Below are 22064 nucleotides of genomic sequence, written 5' to 3' on the forward strand. Positions count from 1 at the left end.
GCCCAACTCTCCTTCTCCCCCTCCATGCCTCCAATTCTTTCTCAAGAACACTTAGTTAAGGATGTATCACTACACTATGAACTGATTTATTTACTCTTGAGAGACCCACACCATACATTCAGAGCACATTTATACCACTTTAACAGTCATGGCTTCCCTCAAAGAATCCTGGGAACTATAGTTTTCCCCTGACAGAGCTACCATTCTCAGCACCCTTAACAAACCACAGTCCATATGATTCTTTGAGGGAAGCCATGTGTTTTAAATGTATGGTGTGGATGTGGCCTCTCTTGCCCCCGGAACCTGGAGAGGGGAAGAAGAAAAGAGGGGGGAGTTGGGCGTCTAACACCCTCACGAAATTAAGAGTCTCCAGGATTCTTTGAAAAAAGCTATTACAAATCATGAACAAGTATTAAACCAATATAGATTTGTAGAGCAGATATATCCTAAGTGTTATTAAGCAATTGTAATAATTCAGAGTCTAGTGCCAAGTAGAATGCAAATTTATATGACTCAAGTTATTTTCTATTTATGTAAAAAAGTTTAATTATAAAATAAATAGGTCATTTTGAGTTGTGTGAACATATTAAATACAGGTACACATTATTTACAATAAAAACTTCTGTACTTATACATATGTACACTAAAATAGCATAAAACTGTGTTTACATTCTCCTTTTCATTCACAAAAGTCGTATAAACAAGCGATTGTAACTTAAGGGTCAATCCTATGTATAGTTATTCAGAAGTAAATCCCACTATGTTCAGTGGGGCTTACAGGAAAGTGTATACAGGATTGTAGCTTGAGTTAATGAAGATGTCTTTGCAGGAAGCCATATATACCTTTACAGGAAGTGAAAAATAATAGTATTTGATTGCAAGCTTACACACAATATGGTATACCACTGTTCAATGAAAATTTCCAGGAAGATTTTACACTTTTTAAAACATAAAAATTCCATTGAAGTTGGTGAGTACTGAGCAGTCTGTGTGCCAAACCAATCTATTTTTTTTTTGCAGAATTATTTTAGCAATAAATTATACATTTCCTTATATGTTTGATCATCATTTGTGTTTGATATAATTGGACATTTTCTAGCAAGCATATGCCCCTGAACTGAGCATCTATTAATTCCAATGGAGACCAAGAAGAAGCAGCTATCAGTGGATTGGCATAAGTATCCATTCTTTACTTAAGGTGGGAGTAGGAACTTGAAGCAGAGGTGGAGAACCTGTCCCTCTCCAGGTGTTGCTGGACTACAACTCTCCTCACTCCTGATCACTGGCCATACTGGCTAGAGCTGATCGAAGTAGAAGGCCACAGCAGTCTGCTTTGAGAAGGACTTTAGGGGATGGCCTTTAGAGGAGAAATTTAATAAGGTCTTTACTACCATTATTTCTGCATCCCAGTTTTCTTGATTTTTATAGATGCTAAAACAGCAGTTCCTTGGCTTCAGAATGCTAAGGGGACACATTCAACAATCACTTATGCTAGTGTTGACACACTGAAGCTGACTGGGACTAGCCTAGCCTGTAGAAAATGCCAAGCCACCAACAAGCAACTCTTACATTTCTTTTGCAACTGGATGAGTTTTGCCACGAGATGTCAGTCTTTAAAATACACTGTACCTTCCAACATTATTCATTTATTTATTGTTTAAAAAAAAGAACTACAGCAGCAATAACCTTGGAAACACAGCTCAAGCACCTTCAACGTTTGACATCCAAAACCAAACGTAGACTGTAGTGACATTCCTGGTCTGCCACCTTTTCACACAGCAAGTGGGAATCCTCAAGATGACAAAAGGCAGAGGTGTGGGAGAAGAGAGGCACACCCTGTGCCGTTTGTCCTAGTTGGGAGTCACACTGCTCTTTAAGCAAATGTGAGACTTATTTCAAAGCCTGCTCTGTTTTTCCCCTTTCACCTTCAGGGGTACGTCTGGAAGTCTATGACAACAATAACAATAGCAACAATAACAACAACAATAAATTCTCTTGATGCAATCATGAGCCTCTCCTAAATTCTCTCTTGCACACAGAAGTCTCTGTAAACTACCTGTCAAGAACTCCCTGATGACCAATAACACATGCAAGGTAGTCTTTGGGTAGTCTTCCAGTACCGAACAGGGTAGGCCAGCTCTCCAGCAGCTGTGAAAACTATAGATGTTAATTCCTGCAAATGCGGCTGCATGTTCTACATTCACTGGCAACTGTTGAAAGGTAAAGGAAGTGCAAAGTCCTTCCTTGCAACATCTTCCACGTTGGGCAGACAAGGCCTCAGTCTCAACATGTTCCTCTACGTTCTCGAGTTGACCTTTTCAGATGTGCCTCCATGGAATAGCAGGTGCTTCAGCAACAGCCTCTTCAGCTTCACCTCCTACAAGAGACAAACACTGTATAATGGCTTCAACAGGGAACCATCTATCTGTGCCAAGCTGACAGCTAGCAAAAGTGTTCAACAAGATGTATTGGGCCATCTCTATATACTAAAGTTGGATTTTCTCACAAAACCTTTGGAAAGGGTTGTAACTCAGTGGCTGAGCACATGCTTAGCATGCAAAAAGGTCCAAGGATTCATCTCTGGCCATCTATTTCAGTTAAAGTAGCAGGATCAAGAGGAAGTCTCGGTCCAGTACCTGGGAAAACTCCGGCCACTCAGAACAGGCAGCTCCTGGATAGATTGCCCAATGGTCTGACTGATTAGACAGCTCCTTCATATGTTCTGCAGCATGAAATACTGACCTCACAATGATAGCCATGCATCTGATGGTTTTCCAGAGAATGCCTTAAACTACAGAGTCCGATTCTCATTTCTGGCAGGGCGCACACTGTTTAAGAAAACTCTGCCCATTGCACTTAAGTACTATGTGCAGAATGACCAACAGTGAAACTGGAAAATACACTGCCTCTGTTCACTTCCCCAAAGAAAACAGTTTCTTTCCTCATGAATTTTACATGGAAGCTGGTCCCACTGTGTTCACTGTGGGCTACATATGCATAGGATTGCGGCTAAAGAGGGAGAATGAAGAGATCAAAAAGCTAGCAAAATGGAAGCATCATCGGCCCACACCTATACAGCCAGCTAGTGCATCAAAAGCAGTTTAGCAATTGTCATATGTTTGAGAAGAGTCAAAATGGCACCCCTGTGATACACTGCTTAATATTTATGTAGCATGTTACAGTATTCAAAAACTCTTTGCATAGTTAATTTTGTTAAAATTCTTACAGCAGCCACCCTGCAAAGTTGGTTAGTATTAACAGGAGATGGGGGAGGGGGGGCTGAGAGACTCTGTTTTTCTTAAATCCACCTAGTGAATGTATAGAAGTGTCAAGATTAGAACCTGGGACTTCTTGATTTGCAGCTCACTCCCTTCACTATACCAGCTCTGACACTGATCAGGTATACTAGCAAGCATAGGACCATAGGACACTGTCTTATAGTGAGCCAGACCACTGGTCCATCTAGCTCACTATTGTCCACACTGACTGGTAGTGTCTCTCCAGGGTTTCAGACAGGCAGTCTTTCCCAAGCCTACCTGGAGATGCCAGGGATTGTACTTGGGATCTTCTGCATGCAAAGCAATCGAACTACCACTAAGTTAAAGCCCTTTCCCAAAAGTGATGCACAGCCAGATTCTCACCCTATGGGGGTTCCTCTCCTTTGAAGAACGCTTTATTATCTGAAGTTATCCGAAAGTGGTGCTGCACCCAGATAGCTCTACAAAAAGGGATGTTACTTGTTTCTAGTAGAATTGAAACCTTTGGAGAAGGAAGAGTGTTGAGAGCCATATTCTAAAGTATCCCTACCTTCAATTCTCCTTAAACATCATTGCTGGAACTTCCATCTTGCCGGAGCTTTTTCCTTTCTTCTTTTTCATCATATTTAGGGCACTTTTTTCTTCCCCTGTGGAGTGACAACATTTATTTATAAAAGTATTGATACGCTGCCCTCTTGCAAAACATTAGGGCAGTGTATAGCAACACAGAAAACCTTTAAAAGCAATACAGGGCACTCATTAAAATGACTGGCTATTTTGGAATCCGTTACACACAATCATAAAAATGGAAGCCCCTCCCCACACAATGTACGCGAAATGGATGTAAAGCCACAGATGCAACATAGACCAGGAAAATTAGTAATTTTAAGTAGAGGGTTTTTGTGGGTTTTTTTTGCCATTGACACACATCAATTGGAAGGCTTATAAAAAAAACTATGGTTAAAGTTTTGGACCAAAGGCACAATTCAGTAGGAAACTCTTATGTGCTAGCTCCTTTCCATGAAAGTGAGTTGTGCAAGCTCAGTGCTGTCCTTCTGTAGCTCCCATTCATTTCAAATCTGGCTTGAACACGAGAACTCACTGCAGGATAGCAATACAACACAGCTCAGATATTGGTTCACCATTACCTTGTTAAGTACACATCTGACAATTATTTTAAAAAGTTTTTTTTCCTCACTTCTAAAAAACTATGTCAAATCCACTCATGGACACAGCTTTTAACAATTCAACTATTCCAACTTATTTCAGAAGGCTTAGGTGTCACTTCAAATATTCAGCAGGAGTTTTGCTGAATTTTGAACTTAATTATGGGATAGGGCAGGCTTTTAAAAAAATAATACTTAGCATTTGCATGGTGCTGTAGGCTGAAGTCCTATACAGTATCCGCTAACCTGAGAGTAATCCTTACTGAACTCAATGAGACACACTCCAGGCAGACATGGATAGGATTGTCCTGCTAGAGTGTTCAAAGGGCTTCACACACTTTTTAAAAAGCAATTTTGTTCTGGACAATTTATTTGCCCACAAATCCTTTTTTGGTGTAAAAGTCCTTAGATTTAAGATATCAGACTGATCCTGAAGAGTAGCAAGCTTCAAATGGCAAATGACATAACTGAATTTGGCTTCAGATCCATAAAAAAACCTACTCTATTAAAACAAACACAGAATCCACCATAATAGGATATTTTAGAAATTTAACGATACTAATTTTCCAAAATTTCAGCACTGTGATACTATGATACCAAACTGTGCAGAAGCAGGGTTTGTAAGCTTTAATGCTTAGTCTACATCTGAAATCCATGGACAGGACTGCATATTAAAAAATCAACATGCCTCATGCATGATGTCATTCTAAGGAGGACATTAGAACCAGAGAATGTACTTTGCAATGCTATATATTAGGGATACACAACCCTCTTTAAGGAATTTGGGCTAGGGGTGATGTGAAGAATGGACTAGCAGAGTCCAAGCATGGGCCTCTGTAAGATATGCTAGTGGTTGGGCAAAATCTGCTGCAAGGGGTTGGGGAAAGAATGAGGCAGCCCTTCCAAGTAGGTGCAGTGAGGTTTGTGCAGTACTGCCCCAACCCTCCCCATCGGGGTGGGTTACAGAGTCAGCTACCAGTAGAAATGACAAGAGCTAAATCCACAGCACACAGGTCTAGCCCACTCTACTACTGCTACCAAATGATTTCCTGATGGAAGTGAAGGCCTCGACGGGATATAGCCTCAGTCTAAATACCAAAATGTATGCACATTCTGTTCACAGACTTTCTGTATTGTGGAAATAGAGCCTACAGGACTCTTGATGGACCATGACTATACAAGGAATGTGCAGGAACCTACAGAAGGTAGATTGGGCCTCTGTGGTTTCACTTATTGTCTACAAGAAGGGTCCAATCCACTTATCTGCAGTCAGCCACAATCTGCACTGAAACTTCACAAAGTGCCTAGAGGATCCTGCACAAACACATACAGATTCCAGTAAGTTGGCCAGCTGTTTCCAGCTTACTTTGACTGGGCTCCAAACGTCTAGCTAAACTTCATTTCTAAAGAAATTTAGCCATAACCCCTATTTTATATTCACGTATATACAAATCAGTATATTTGTAAAACATAAAACATAAAACCAGACTTTAGGAAACAATTAGGTTTATGATTTAAGCATTTTTGCTCTTAGTTTAAGAACATTTTGTTAGTTTTCAACATTGCTGCAAGTAACGTGGTTGAAGGCTGGATGCTTCTGAATGCCTGTTGCTGAAAACTGCAGGAGAAGAGAGTGCCATTGCACTCATATCCTGCTTGTGGCCTTCCCAGAGACATCTGGTTGGCCATTGTGAAAATAGGATGCTGGACTAGATGGCCATTGGCCTGTTCCAGCAGGCTCTTCTTATGTTCTCAACATACAGTGCACCTTGCACCAGATGCATTTGAGCATGTTTAGTTTGTCTAGTGAGAGGTGTGACATCAGCAACATTAGTCATTAGCCTCTATGGAAACTGGCCATCATCTTTTGACTAATATTATCAGCTATTCATCCTAAACAGTTAGTGCGGAACATGAGACACACTGTGCATTTCCATTGGTACATGGTTTTGAATGCACTGGAATGCCATATCTTACTTTTAGTCTGCCTAGTTTAGACACTCTCTCACCCAGTTTAAGGTGAATTCTTACTCTGATTGATACAAAATGCAGTAGTGTGATAGCTACTAAAACCTTATTCCATGGGTGGGACTGCAAGAAGCTAGCATCATGCTTGCATAGAGTCAACCACATTGCTTTGTGCTGTCACATGCAATAACCACAAGTTTGGTGCCATACTCAGCCAGGGGTTGCTGGGATGAAGTATGTTCAAGTGATATTTTACGAATCCCATCCATCCATCCACCAGTGGCCCCTTGTATGATGTAGCACCAGTGTGGGCATCATTCCACATGATACCGTTGAAACGTTATGGTCTGTGGTTTACAAATGCAACACTATATGCATGGCATATTCCAAAATTAAACCCTGTTTTTCCGAAAGTATTTGGTGGTCACCATTTACCACACATGTTTTAATCAGGCTTGTGTCAAAACTTTACATTTTAAAGTTCAGGACGACATACTCTTTGCCCAGATCCTGGAGACTATAATAAGGATACCATTTGCCAACTGCATTTTAATCCATAGATTTTGGAAATGCTGAGCTTATATGAGGGTTGTTCACTTAAAACATTGATTTGAATTGTATTTGTGACACGATGATTTGTCACACTTCATATGGGATGCTTTTGAAAACAAACTCATAGTACAAATAAACTCCCAGCTCCAATAATGCACTCAAAAGAGCACTAGAAGGGAATGTTTATGCTTGTGAAATATTGTGTACATTTATAAGTCATTCTGCTACCAGGTTACTATACTGGTAAAGTTTCCTCAACAAACTGGAGAACTGAAATTGCACTACTTACGGCACTAAGACAGTTATTACAATGGCCACAAAGCCGAGGACTAACAGCACCAGCACCACAACCACCACAAGGCCTGTGGTTGAGAGACTTGTTGAACCATCACTGTTCCGTGTCTTCAAGAACTGCTCAACGCAGCGTTCACCAAAGTAATTTAGGTGGCATCTGAAAATTAACCACAAAAATTGCTAAGTACATGGCATTGTACATTCACTGCAACTTTACACAAATGCAAGTCAGTGGCAGCTGGGGGCTCCATGTCAGCGGGACAGTGGAATCCGCTCCAGGGTTTAGTCTAAACAGGTTTTAGTTTGGGTGGGATGATCCAGGAAAGGCGCATCTCATTCCTTCTCAGCCTCACAAGACCTTCTCTCGGTCCCACCGGTTAAAACAGCGAGGCTGGTGCGGACCAGAGAGAGGGCCTTCTCAATTGTGGCCCCCACCCTCTGGAATTCCCTTCCTTTGGATCTGCGACTGACCCCCTCCCTGCTAGGTTTTCGCCAAGCCTTAAAGACCTGGCTATTCAGACAGGCCTATAAGATCAGGGTGGATTAGTTTTAAAGTGTTAATTGATGGTTGCTTTTAGATGGATTATGATTGTTTTTAATATGTGTATTGTATTTTATATTGTTGTACGTCGCCTAGAGTGTCCGTTAACCCGGACAGATAGGCAACCCACAAATAAAATTATTATTATTATTATTATTATTATTACAATTTATGACCAAATTATGAGTACAGTGGCCCATTACATACCTTGTGAATTCCACAGTCATTTTAAGTTGACATGGCAGAAGCCTTTGCAGGTGACACAAGAATGAAATAACCAATAACATTTGTGAAATGTAGTTCAGAATACATGTGAACAGTGAGCAAAGACCACTGTTCTTTGCCCCCCCCCCATTCCTCTGTGAACCTTCTCCTTCCATTTGCATGTACATCACTCTTTCTTATTCTAGGGCACAGGGGTGGAGAACCTTATGCCCTGGGGCAAAATGCTGCACTCCAGATATCTCTGTCTGGCCCACAGAACTCTCCCCATGCCACACCCCTCACTGGCCTTGCTTCAAACCCCAAGTGCTTTTGTCAGACTAGAACATGTGTTTGAACTCTGTCTCTTGCTTCTCTGGATAGACGATAGAGGAGAGTGTGTGATTGTACAGGGCTAGTTCCTATATGCACAAAGGTAAAATTTACATTTGTTGCTCTGCCCAGTTTTGCCACCATCCCACCCACCACTGGCACATGGATCTCAGAAGGTTGCCCAGAACGGAATCTGGCCCATAGGATGAAAAAGGTTCCCCATCCCTGTTCTAGGGTCTTTGACTTAACTGTTTCTCGCTGAGCAGTTAGACTGCTTGTAAAACCCACAGTAATTCGAACTACGGTTTGGGGCAGGCTAGAACTCTTTTCAATAAAGACAAGGATCAGGCAGCAGTCATATCCAGGTTTCTGTGACATCGGTGTCTAGGAAGGGCTTGTATGCTGACATGTTAACTGTCACTGTGGGTTGAAAGGAGTTTGTTCTCAAATTTCCCCAGAACTCCCACACACACACTTTTTTTAAGTCAAGTATTTTTCAGCAGATCTGTGTTTCTATGTCTTGTTGCCTTATTAATAGCTCAACACTCAGAGATGTGCCTTAAAATGACTTCTACACAAAAACCTGGGATTCAGAAATAGGATAGTCAAGTGTAACAGGTTAACTTACCTGCATGTGACTGTTGTCAGATGTTCGATATATTTGCATTCACCATGTACACAGAAGTTTTTAAACTCTCCTTCACATGGAGTTCTGGTTCTCTTTTTGTTTTTCTTCCCCTTATTATTTCCCTTTCTTTTGGGTTTGTTTGGGTTCTTTTTTCCACTCTCTGATTTTGATGTTTTTTTAAGTTTTGATTCAACTGAAAAGAGAAAATATTTATTTGCGTTAGCTAGTTATCTGCCCTTGCTCCAGTGAACTCAGGGTGGCATTTTAGCTACACATCAGTCCTGCAAGATAGGTTATGCTGAGAGAAAGATGTGGCCAGGGCAAGGGGATTTCAACCTCAGGTTCCCATTCAAACCAGTACACCACTTTGGATGCAACTACAATTAGGAGCAAAGGGCCTGCATGCTGGAGGCCTTGTCTACAATGCACAATATTAAAGAGGTAACAATGCATTCTGCTTTAGACTGAAGAAGGCCCTGAAAATATTCTCACATGGAAGCAGTTTTATTTTTAAAAAAACAACTAAAGCAGGGAGACAAACAAAATATCTTCAGGTTTTCAGCTGAGACAATATTGTGACAGCAGAAAGGCAAGGAATAGACTCTAGGACGGGATGACACACAAACCCAAACCAATGTGCGTGCTCCAGATATTTAACTCAGTGTAGAGAGGAAGTGCCTGCCTTGTACTTTAAAAAATAAAAAATCAATGGGCCAGGTAGTTCTCTGGAATCATGACAGATCATTGCTAGATTAGGTTCCTTTGGGAATCTGTCAGTGAAAACAAATTAAACGTTTTTGTTTTGTACAATTCCTTCATGCTTCCTTTATATTTTTAAGACATAATGAGTATCTCATGCTGCAGAAGTAACATATGATCAGGAAAGAAGCTGACATGAGATTTGAAGTGACTTTTGAGTCTGCTTTTCATGTTGGTGTGACACACATTTTAGAAAGTCAAGTGCAAAGCATTTTAATATAAGTTTGATTCCCATTTCTAAATGCATTAAAGCCAAAGCTAGTAATAACAGTTGACAACTAATTTTATCATAAACATTATTGCTCAGCTTCAAAGGCAAATTAAGTAGTGTTGATTAATTATGTTTAGCAAGTCTAATGAAGTATGGTAATATGGTTAACCCCAGAGATCATTTGCATTTCAAAGGGGTTTAAAGGATAGAGCAAACAGTAAAGGAAGAATTTTTAGAGAGGATTTCACAACAACCTCCCAGTTTAATAATGCATATCTACGGGATGAAGTCGTACTGTGCAAATGAACATGTCCCATTAATGGACAAAAATACATCCATAAATCATTCCCAGACCCCCTCCAATACATGTCTGTGCACAAACATCAGTTAATACTCAAATGAGTTTCAGGATCACATTTTATAGTTTGCTAGTGAACAGAACACAAAACAGAATGTCTTTTAATTATTTTTATTTTAGGTCTTGATCTGCAGTACTTGCTAGACTTCATGCTCTGGTTGTGTTTATTACATTTTTATTTTGCCCTTCCTCTAAGAAGCTTAGGGCAATGCACATAGTTCCCCCCCCATTTTAACCTTACAACAACCCTGTGAAGTAGGTTAGGCCGAGATAGAATGACTGACTGAATGTAAAAATTTACCTCTAAAATATACTGTATGAATGACAAATATGTTTGGAAGAGATATGCATCATATAGGTACACTCATCAGAAAAGCAGGACTGAGTGCAACTCCCTGTCAAAGCTACAAACCCACACTATAACATGGTTTCCGCTCAGCACATCTCTGCTGCTGCTGATACTTTGATCCATTGCAGATGGCTGTCAAGACACCCAAAGCATATGCCTTTGCATAGCAAGTCTTCTACTAGCTCTTGGAAGCTACACTACTGTATATGATTCAGCAACCTCATACAATGTATCCTTTGCTGGACTTAAATACTTCTGATTCCTGGTAGGAATCAAATATTTGAATGCTCCCCAACATTAAACAAATAACAAACGCTGACCACCCAGAATTAATATCCTAGATTATGTATATGAAAGTTTTTTTGTTTTTACATGAAGGAGCTTTCAAAATATTTGACCTCTCACCCAGATGATCTGTAGTCATTTAATCCAGATATATAACTTGAAATATGCTTGGACTTTTATGCACCAGATCATAGGAATGAGCCATAAAGTAACTTATGTAGAACGTTATTTTTAAAATAAATTATGAATTATTTTCTTTAAAGACTGCTTCAATGCCAGTGCCCTGGGTTTGTTTCTTTTTTTAAAAAGAAACAGATGCTCAGGGTTAACGGCTCAAATTTATGTCAGAATTGAAACTGCTTCTGAACCAAGTGCTGAAGGGTTTAAATGCATTGCTTCAGTCAATAAGACTTGCAGCACACCAATACATGAGAAACAATGTATTTCAGAAAGATGCCTGAGGAATTTCAGTCTCCAATTCTATTTCAATTCAAACTGATCTGCAGCTCCTGGATGAATATATCTATCAGAACTTGGTTATCCACCAGTTTTTGCATTTTCTGAGTGTTATGACAGTTGTTGGCTCAAAAAAGTATAAAAACATGTTTTAAGAAGATGTATCTTGATAGGAGATGTGTTTAGAATATTTAAATACAAGTTTAAATGATTTTTTTAAAGAAATTGCAGGACAGAACAGACTTAAGAGTGAACTTATGTGAAAGTAATATGGGCCAGAAACAGCCCAATTTACCTATCCACATTACAGCAGAGGAAATAGCCTGAGGTTGTAAGTTTGTCACAAACCTATGGCTATTTTTGACGTGGACCCAGTTCTGAATCCTTTTTGTAACTACACACTGGGACACTGTTGATCAGGTAGATACCCAAGTTTCAGTCTCACCCACACTGATGGCAGTAGCAGAACTGCCCCCCAAGGGTGCTGAGGACTGGCAGATCCAGAGCCCCCTGCTGGTGCCTTGGGGGCCCTACCACAGGTGAGCAATGTAAGAGTGCTGTTCTTCCTATTCTCCAACTCCCTACACCACTTCCCATCTTCCAGACCATCAGCAACATTTCAACAAAGTGAGCACACTTGAGAACTGGGCCTGCTCTGATTGGCACTAGCCCCTGCTTACCTCTTGGTTACATCAGAGCATGACCAAGAGATGCTCACCTTGTTCAGATTTTGGAAAAAAGGTTTAGTAATATTAAAGAAGTAAAACCATGCAGAGTTGACATGGTGCAGGGCAAAGGTTTGCACCTTCAAATTTCTACTTGGTATTGCTTTAGGAAAATATCATTAAGGCACATTGTTGCTAGGTTACATAGTAATTAACTTACAGCACTGTAAATTAATGCTAGCAGGCTAAAGAAAAACAGAATTATTGAGTTTGGGTATTATATTATTCTGTGGAGACAATAAAAACTTGAATTTGAAGAAGAAGAAAACAGACCGCTAATTTCTTTCTTAATTAAGACCTGTCCTGCTATTTTGGTGAATAATAGGTTCTTAAGGCAGACCTACACTACAAACACATTGGTTTTATACCAGTTTAACCTATCATTTTCCCCAAGAATGTCCTGAGAACTGGAGTTTTATGAGAGTGCCAAGAATTCACAGATCCTCCACTCACAGATTCTATAGTTCCCAGGCTTCCCCAGAGGAAAGGGAAAGACTATTAAAACAGCTTAAAGGTGCAATCCAATTCACCTTTCTGCCAGGCTGTGAATCCCCAGCAGTGTCAGAAGGCTCTCAGCTGCCCCGGGGGTCCGCTGAGGACTGCCAGCCCGGAGGACGGAGGCCCAGCAGAAGGCAGTGGAAGGCTTGAAAACAGAGTGCTCCAGAGGCATAGCGGAGCCATTGGGGAGAACACAAGAACCTTCTCGCATCTAGACCCCTATCCCTAGGGGGATTAAACTCTGAACTCTGCCAGTCAAAAGGCTGGTGGATTAAAAAAAATTGAATTCACATTCGGGCCTGCAGGAAGCACTTACAATAGGGAGGCCTATTGGCCGGAGCTGGTGCTTTCCGGCTGGTGGCTCCTGAGTGGGAGGAGGATCCCATGGAGCTTTCTGCCGGCTCCTCCTCTGCCAGCCCCCCCTCCACCGGCTGCCTGGCAGTTGGATTGTACTGTAAGTCTGTCCTGTTGATATGTCCTTAGCTGTACTTTCAGTGGTTGGTGTTGTTCAGTAGCAAACCCGATTCTTGCATCCCATCATGTACTTCTTTCTTACCAGCATTGTCCTTTTTCAAACAACACTAAAATGAATCAAATCCAGAATTTCCAGACAATGATCCAGTTCACATTCAATGCTAGCATCACATGTGAACAGGACCATTGTCTGAAAGTGGCAAGACCATGATTTAGCTCTATGTGCTTGACAGGGTAGGCCCCTCACCCCTGCGTTAAATCATTACTTAGGATTACATGCAAGTGTGGCCAATACTTACTTCGGTTAATTTGAACTGCACATTTAGACTATTTATATTTTGATCATAAATTTAATTAATTTAATAATAATAATGATAATACCCTGCTCTTCAGCCAAAAAGGCTCTCAGAGTGGCTCTCACTCTTATCTAGTTGAGCCCAACAGCAAGTATTGTATAAAGAAGAATTGGCAGAGATCCATAACTTCCGTGCAACCCAAAAGCTTGCACACAATTATATCAAACCAAGCTGGTCAACTAAAACTCTTTTATATATTTCCTTATAGGAGACAGAGTGGCAACTCTTTTTTATCCAAAACTCATCACATTCTTATAGCAGGCTTGTCTCTCCCTGTGACTCATAGACAAGAATGAAAGAGATCGTTATAGGCAAAAGCTCCACTTTAACATACCTATCGTAAAAGCTCCACTTTAACATACCTTTACCTGAATCTCCCACAAGGAATTGAGGTGCTATCACCTCCTTCACATCTTCCTCCTCAGTCTTTTCATAATCAACTCCTGATGAAAACATCTTAGTTACAGGTGTATTGAGAGTCCTCCGGATGGGCATGTTTTGCTCTTGTTCTGTCACATTTAGCCGTGATCCAGCAGCATGCTGGCACACTACAGAAGAGAAATAAAACAAATCAGGATGCCATTCTTACTAGTCAGCCAAAACCAGCAGAGAGGTGTTTACTTGAAAATTACATTAGGCAGTTATTACATATGTACTCTTATTCAGCAGTGAGTCACTCAAAAAGCAGCTCACAACTTTTCTAATGTGAATACATTTATACTTCCCCTGTTTTTTTTAAAAAAAATGCCTCCCATGTTCTGGGTTATAGTGCTCTATAAGCAAGTGTGCTATTTAAGAAAGAATTGATATCCCACTATAGGCACAAGCCCATGGCTTGACTAAGGCTACATCATAAGCACACTTAACTTGGAGATAAGTCATTTTAATTGGAGTGGGGTTTACCTCTGAGAATATAAGATTAAGTCTGGGTGATAAAGTACAAACATGATTGCCAAGGCATCTACCCATCAGTGTCTCCCATCAGTCTAAGGATGGCACTTTCAATATGGTCAAGTGCTTATGTCCTCAGATAAACATTTCCAGCAATCAGGCTACTAAGACAAACAAGTCAACACTGTACAGATTAGTGACCACTGTTAATATCACCAACTTCTTATACTGGACACAATATGTTTGGACCAAAATCCCTGCATAAGCAGGTATTAATAGAGGAACTTTCAGTCAGTCTGATCCAATATTAGTAACTCAATATGCTTTTCTCTAAAGTAGAGATAACTAACATTGGAACTCTGTAGATGCTGTTGAACTACGACCCCATCATTATTGACCACTGGCCATGCTAGCTGGGGCTGATGGGAGTTGGTGCACAACATCTGGAGTGTACCGTGGTGGCTAGTCCTTCTCTAAAGTATAAAGTGGCATATAGAAGTTATAGCTGAGACTGCATACACCTCTCCAATACAGTGAACATGGTTGCCAGCCTATAAACACTTACCCCAAAGTAAGCCCATTGGACTTCCATCTGAGTGGGACTTCCATCTGAGTAAGTATGTCATGCAGGCCACAAGCCACAACATTATTTACCTCTAGTTTTCTCTAACCACCACTGTCCCATCTACTGTACAGAAACAATAATGCTGGTCTACCTTGCAGAGTTGTTGGAAAAGTTAGGGATATAATATGAACAACTCAAAAGTACTGTATAAATTCTAAGATGCAATAGTTAGCACTGACTCAGATTGGAGAAAGCTGGGTTCAAGTTGCCCACTTAGGGCTCTGTCAGACAATCTGTTTATTCAGCATTCGTCCTGATTTGCTTGCACAAAGGTTACATGGTGATTAGATGAAGTCTGGTCTTTATAGATTATTCATTCTAATTTGTTTAAGGGGTGGTTACATGACAATAAGTATTCACCCTGGTTTGTTTACACATTAATAATTTGTTCATCCTATACTTTTTAGTATATTTCCCCATCGCTTCCCTATCGGCAAAAAGTCCATTTTTAAAAAAAGTAGATTTGTCACGCTAGAGCAACAGAGCTCTTTAATCCACTTTAACTATGCAAACCTACATTTCCAGTATGTGTTTGATTCCCACCCACAAAATAGCAACAGTCTGGAGGCATCCTGAGCCATGAAGATCACTGGACAGGATGACCCTGGGTGAATCATTCACTTGGGGTCGTTGAAAGCAGGGGTGCCTAACCTGTGGTCTTCTAGACACTGTTGGACTACAATGGCATCACCCTTGACCACCGACCACGTTGGCTGGGGCTGATGGGAGCTGGAGTCCACCAACATTTTGAGGACCACAGATTAGCCATCCTTATTTTGAAGCATGGAAGGAGGGATGCACACATGCGTGGGCGTGCGGTGAACTCCTTGGAGGAAGAGCAGTTTTTAAAAAAAAAAAATTAAAAATGGAGGAGGTTTTAATTAATAAGTCTCAAAAACTTTGTGACTGTGACATGACAGAGAAGAAAAGTGCAGAGCAGAGCTAGCGAGGCCAGATCAAAAGCCTGGGGCGTGGGAAAGTGAGAGAACCCCCCCCCCGCAGCCTTTCAGGTGCCTCCTATTTCAAAACAATGGTGCAGTTCCAGCCCAACCTTCTGCAATCGGGAAGCCGTCGGGTATGCAAGCCAAGCGGTGAGAAGAGAGAGAGAACATGGCGAGTTCCCATCCCAACAGCAGCAACGCCTCTCTCCAAAGCACCGGCTCGGGCGCCTTGGGTCTGTCAACCAAAGCTAACCCTAACACGCCACCCACCACCCAGGATGCCATTGCCCGCCCGCTCCCTCGCCCGCTCGCTCGCTCACTCACCTAAGCTCCAGACCAGCGTGAGGAGGAAGCCCGTGGCGCACATTGAAGGGAAGGGAGCGTCGTCGGGGGGATGTCTTGGCGCACAAAGGCGGCTCCGGCTCAGAGGGAATCCTTGAGCGGCTGGCGAGTGTTCAGCGCCGCACGGCAACACCGCTCCATCCTCCCCACCGGGAGATATATATGGGGCGGCGGCAGCGCCGCCACTGGGAGGCAGGCTGGCAGGACGGTCGCACGCAGCGCGACGTCAGGCGGGTGGGGAATGGAACAGGTGCGCCTGGGCAGCCACCACCCAGGTGCGTGTGGCGCAGAGAACGGGCAGGTCGCGGAGGCGGAGCGGCCGCGGAGAGACAGAAGGCTGTCTGATGATTCAGCCGCGGCTCACCATCTTTTCCACGAGCCGCGGCCACGCCTCCAACGGCCGAAGCCCTCCTAGAGCCGGCCCAGGAGGACCGTCGAAGCCCGCCGCCTGCCCAAGAGCAGAGAGAAAGGCCCCAGCGATCCCCCTGGCGTTTGTCCCCCGGCTGTTTGGGCGAAGAGCCCTTGGTAGAGCGCAAGCAAAATTGTACATTTGTCCAACTCCTTAGCCCTTCCCAAGACTTTGGAACATGTAGAAGGGGCTCCCTAATAGTGTTAGAGATGGGTTGACACCATACAGTTATGCAGAACTTCTGTAACGAGATAATTTTCTTGGGGGGGGGGGCAGAAGGGTTGGGGCACTTGTCACTATACGAGAGGTTTCTGTGGGAAAGTTTTCATAGGTAATGACAACCCCCCACCTCAATTTATGCATTTTAATTAGGAACTATGACTTGCGAAGTTTACAAAAAAAGCAAATCCATTTAAATGCAATATTTTTCACATGCAAAATAGTTGTGTAAATTAAATAACAGTGACTAGGAAGTAAATGTATATCATGCAAGTCATGCTACCGTAATGATCTGAACTGTTAAAGCGGTTTCTCTGCAAACTTGCAGACGAACTGTTCACATGAAATTCCTTCGAATATGTTACTTTCAAAAGTCAAGATTACTCAGTTTGCTTTTCTCTGATGACAGATTGAACATTCTGTATGGTGTCAGCATATGTGTCAAAGTTTAGAACGAATTTTCACACACAGCTGTAAATGCACCAAAAACGAGTCCTGCAGCACACAAATTGTTACGTGGGGTTACCCTTGAAAACGGTCCGGAAGCTGCAACTGGTACAGAATGCGGCGGCTCGTCTGATTAAAGGCAGCCGCCGGCAAGATCACATCACTCCAGTGCTGAAGGAGTTGCACTGGCTACCGGTTGTTTACCGGGCCCAATTCAAGGTGTTGGTTTTGACCTTTAAAACCCTACACGGTTTTAGCCCAGTCTATCTGAAGGAGCGCCTCCAGCATCATCAGGGATGCCACTCAACAAGATCAGCCTCAGAAGACCTTCTCTCGATCCCACCGGTTAAAACAGCTAGACTGGTGAGGACTAGAGAGAGGGCTTTTTCAATAGTGGCCCCCACCCTGTGGAACTCTCTCCCAAATGATCTCCACCATGCCCCTTCTATGATGAGCTTCCGCCGGGCCTTGAAGACCTGGCTCTTCAGGCAGGCTTTTGGGGTGGGTTAGGTTTTTACTGTTATGGTTTTAAATTTTAACGTTTTAATGTATTGTTTTTTATCTTGTACGTCGCCCAGAGTGGATGGACAACCAGCCAGATGGGCGACTAATAAATTTAATAAATAAATAAATAAATAAATACTTGTGTGGAAAGACTTTCTTGTGCAGGTATAATGTTTTAGTAAGCTCGTGAACTGAAGATATAAATGTGTGGGTGTTTTAGATCTGAGAGAAGTATGGAGGTTTTGCATTCCTGGTTTTTTTAGATTTAAAAAATGCTGTGTGTGTGTGTTTGATTGGCTACTCTGAGAACAGGATGCTGGACTAGATGGAACTTTGCCTGATTCAGCAGGTCTTCCTGTGATGATTATAAGATATACTGTTTATACAAAGTCTACCTTTGTAGAATCTTTTTATATATTAGCCAGTGCGGTGTAGTGGTTAAGGTGTTGGAGTACGACCTGGGAGACCAGGATTCAAATCCCCACACAGCCATGAAGCTCACTGGGTGACCTTGGGCCAGTCACTGCCTCTCAGCCTCAGAGGAAGGCAATGGTAAACCCCCTCTGAATACTGCTTACCGTGAAAACCCTATTCATAGGGTCGCCATAAGTCGGGATCAACTTAAAGGCAGTCCATTTCTTTTTTTTATTAAATACATACAGAGGTTCCTCATTGGTGAGGCAGGTGCACTCTGTCAGGGCTGGCCTCAGGCATGCTGGGGCCCTTGGGCACAAGCCTGCCCTGGGCCCTGGCACTCCTCTTCTGTGTTTCGCGGCAGGATTGGTACCACGGATTGCAGGGCAGGAGATCCCAAGCCACCCGCCATTCCCCCGCTCTACTTACTTTTCTCTGTGCTGTTTTTTCAGTGGCGCACACTGCATGCACAGGTTTGCCATCAGTTAAGATGGCAGCCGAGGTCTCCCTAAGGGGCTGAAGCCTCGGCTGCCATCTTGATTGATGGCAAACCTGCACACGCACTGCCCACAGCCCCAAAAAATAGCAGAGAGAAAGGTAGGCGAAGTGGGGGAATGGCGGGCGACTCTGAAGCTCCTGCCCTGCTATCCGCTGCAGCAATCCTGCTGCGAATTGTGGAAGGGGAGCGCAGTGGCCCCTGTAGCCCCAGGGGCCCTCAGCCAGTGCCCCACCTGGCCACCCTTTAGAACCCACCCTGCACTCTGTGCATGCTCAGGCCATTTATTTCTGAGTCTTATATTTCCTAATCATCTTGTCTCCTTTGGTGGTGCTTAGGCAGCATCACACTGCCTGCACATTTCCCTCTTAGTCAGGCAATTGACAAGAATGTCCTTGTCTTTATATCTTTAAAGAACAAGCACACCAGAGGATCCTTCTCTCTGTCATTAGTTGTGTTGTGTTGCGTAAATTACTCGGTCATGCTTTCAATCAAAGGGGTAGCCGACTAGCCATGGCTTCAGCAGAAATGAAACAATAGTCAAATAGCACTTTAGAGACTGTGCATATGAAAAGAAATGCAAACAATGAAAAAAAAAGAAAGGCTAGATTTTGGCTAGAGTTTCATGAAATACATAATGGGGGGGGGGAGGAATTGATGAAATTGAAGTATTTGTTAAAACGTCCAGATTCTGACCATAAAATGTTTGATATCCACTAGTTTTCCCACTAGCCACTAGACAGGAAAATTTGCCACCAGATATGCACCTAAAACCATTAGATTTTAGTGGGAAAGTCATTAAATTGGCAACAATGGGGGAGATGCTCTGCAGTGCATCACAACACTGTCCTTCCCGCCTTGCCTTCCTTCAATTGTAAACCGTTTGCCAACTCCCTCCCCCATCCAAGGTGTTGGTCTTGTCCTTTAAAACCCTATACGGTTTCGGCCCAGTTTATCTGAAGGAACGCCTCCAGCATCATCAATTATGCCGCCTGACAAGATCAGCCACACAGGACCTTCTCTCGGTCCCACCGGTCAAAACAGCTAGGCTGGTGTGGACCAGAGAGAGGGCATTCTCGGTTGTGGCCCCCACTCTCTGGAATTCTCTTCCTTTCGATCTCCGACATGCCTCCTCCCTGATGGGTTTTCGCCGAGCCTTAAAGACCTGGCTATTCAGGCAGGCCTACAGAATCCTCGGGGTGGATGAGTTTTTATAATGTATTAATTGATGTTTAGATTACCTTTGTGCCTTTTTTGATTGTATACTGTATTTTATTATGTTTGTTGTAAGTCGCCTAGAGTGTCCGTTAATTCGGACAGATAGGCGACTAACAAATAAAATTTATTATTATTATTATTATCCATCAAGATTTGTGTTCACTTCATTCACATTTTCAACTCTTATATTTGCTGTGTTTGGTATCTACCCTCTTATATCAATGAGACAAAGATACTGTGGATTCCTGAGGAGAACTTTATTGATCACATCCAGTCACATTCTTGGCCTAATCCCTCCTACCGCTTTTTCTTTTTCTTCCAGCTCCTCCCCTCAAATACTGGACCCTGCTCAAGACAAACTTCTTAAACTCAAACTTATTATTAATAGAATACAGCACTGCACATTCCCTTGGTAACTTTGCCCTGACCTTCTCTTTGGATGCCTAAACTGTATTTCTAAATAATTACCTGAGTGGCTTCTGCTACTTACCTGAATACTTACCTGAGTGGTTTCTTTTGTTTAGTTCTAGAGCAGTGGTTCCCAACCTGGGGGCTGTGACTCCCAGGGGGGCTGCAAAGTAATCCAGAGGGGGCCGCGAACAGTAAAGAAAGGAATTATTTATTAATTTTTTTTAAAAAAGTCTTCACTCCTTGGACGCTGTCTGCTCCTCACTGCTGCTGCAGACGACACCTCCCCCTTGCTCCAAACGAGAGGGGAGGACTTTTGCTGAAGTGCCAGAGCATCTTTCAGGCACGCCGAGGGCCCGAATCTGCCTATAAAACATGTGGCAGACACCAAAGGAGGCTGAGGGTGGAGCTACCAGGAAGAAGAGGGGATTACTATCGCCGACTCCCAGCTCCTCGCACTGCCGCTGCTGACGACACCCTTGCTCAGAACCAGAGGAGAGGTCTTTTCATGAAGCAAAAAGAAGCAAGGCTACAAGGAAAAGCTGCTTTCCCTCTCCTCCTGGCAGCCAGCCTGCCTGCCGTTTTTGGCTCCTGCTTTGCTGCCACCTCCTTTTAAAAATTATTCTTATTTGCGAGGCCACCCAGATCTTGCCTTTGGCCCCGACGGAGCCAAAGAGAGGAAGTTCAGGACTTGCTCCCCCCCCATCTATGAGGCTAAGTGTGTGTGCCAGTGTCCTACCTTTCTTCCATCTATACTCTGACCCCCAATCTCTCTCTCTAAGATGCTGCAGCAGTTGAGGGCTTCCCCCCCTCCCACGTGCCTAAATGCCTGCATGCCTGCACATGCTTGCAGGAGGGACAGGTGTGTTTGTGTGCATGCGTGTGCTAATCTGTCTTCTGCTCTACTCTCATTCCCCAAGTGCACGCTAACCAAGTCATCAGCTCTGATGATCATCCCAAGGCCTAAAAGCACTAACTGCCTCCTCAATCTATCCACCCTTTTGTCTTCACAATCAAGCATCCCCACCACTGCCACACTGCTGCTTCTATTATTGTTGTTGTTGTTATTAAAAAACTCAGCAGGTTGGCTGAAGCTGGGGTCCACATACTGCAGCTGAAATGTATTTATTTTTTTAATTATTGCATTTACTCTTACTTCCTTGAAAGAGCAAGTCTGTAGTCTGGCAGTGCTCCTGGATCCATCTTTGTCAGTAGAGGCCCAGCTGACCTCAGTGGCTAGGAGTGCCGTTCACCAGCTTTGGCTGGTAAGACAGCTGTGGACATTTCTGGACCAGGATAGCCTGACCACTGTTGTCCATGAACTGGTAACCTCCAGGCTGGATTACTGTAATGCGCTCTGTGTGGGACTGCCCTTGAGCTTGATCCAGAAGCTACAGCTGGTGCAAAATGCGGTGGCAAGACTGCTCACTGGAGCAGGGTAGCACCAACATGTTACCCTGCTGCTGCAAGAATTGCACTAGCTACCTATTAGCTACCGGACTAAGTTCAAGGTTCTAGTTTTGGTGTACAAAGCCCTATACAGCTTGGGACCAGGATACCTGAAAGACCGTCTTATCCCTTATATACCTACTTGATCACTGCGCTCTGCAGATGAGGGCCTCCTGCAGATACCATCTTATCAGAAGGTCCGTTCTGCACAACATAGGAAATGGACCTTTAGTGTAGTGGTACTTATCCTTTGGAATTCCCTCCCCTTAAATATTAGGCAGGTGCCATCT

At 43.0% G+C, this 22064-nt stretch overlaps 1 protein-coding gene across 1 annotated transcript; it reads right to left on the minus strand.

Annotated features, from left to right (window-relative positions):
* Nucleotides 1-568: 568 nt before the first annotated feature.
* On the minus strand, nt 569-16432 carry AREG (amphiregulin). The gene is made up of 6 exons (XM_061588960.1): nt 16193-16432; nt 13774-13959; nt 8941-9133; nt 7233-7394; nt 3808-3904; nt 569-2377 (listed from the first exon to the last, which is right to left on the minus strand). The coding sequence occupies exons 1-5, from the start codon at nt 16233-16235 to the stop codon at nt 3820-3822; spliced, it is 669 nt and encodes a 222-aa protein (XP_061444944.1). The 5' UTR covers nt 16236-16432; the 3' UTR covers nt 569-2377; nt 3808-3819.
* Nucleotides 16433-22064: the final 5632 nt, after the last annotated feature.

Source organism: Rhineura floridana, chromosome 11 (assembly GCF_030035675.1).
Source record: "Rhineura floridana isolate rRhiFlo1 chromosome 11, rRhiFlo1.hap2, whole genome shotgun sequence".
NCBI classification, from domain to species: domain Eukaryota; kingdom Metazoa; phylum Chordata; class Lepidosauria; order Squamata; family Rhineuridae; genus Rhineura; species Rhineura floridana.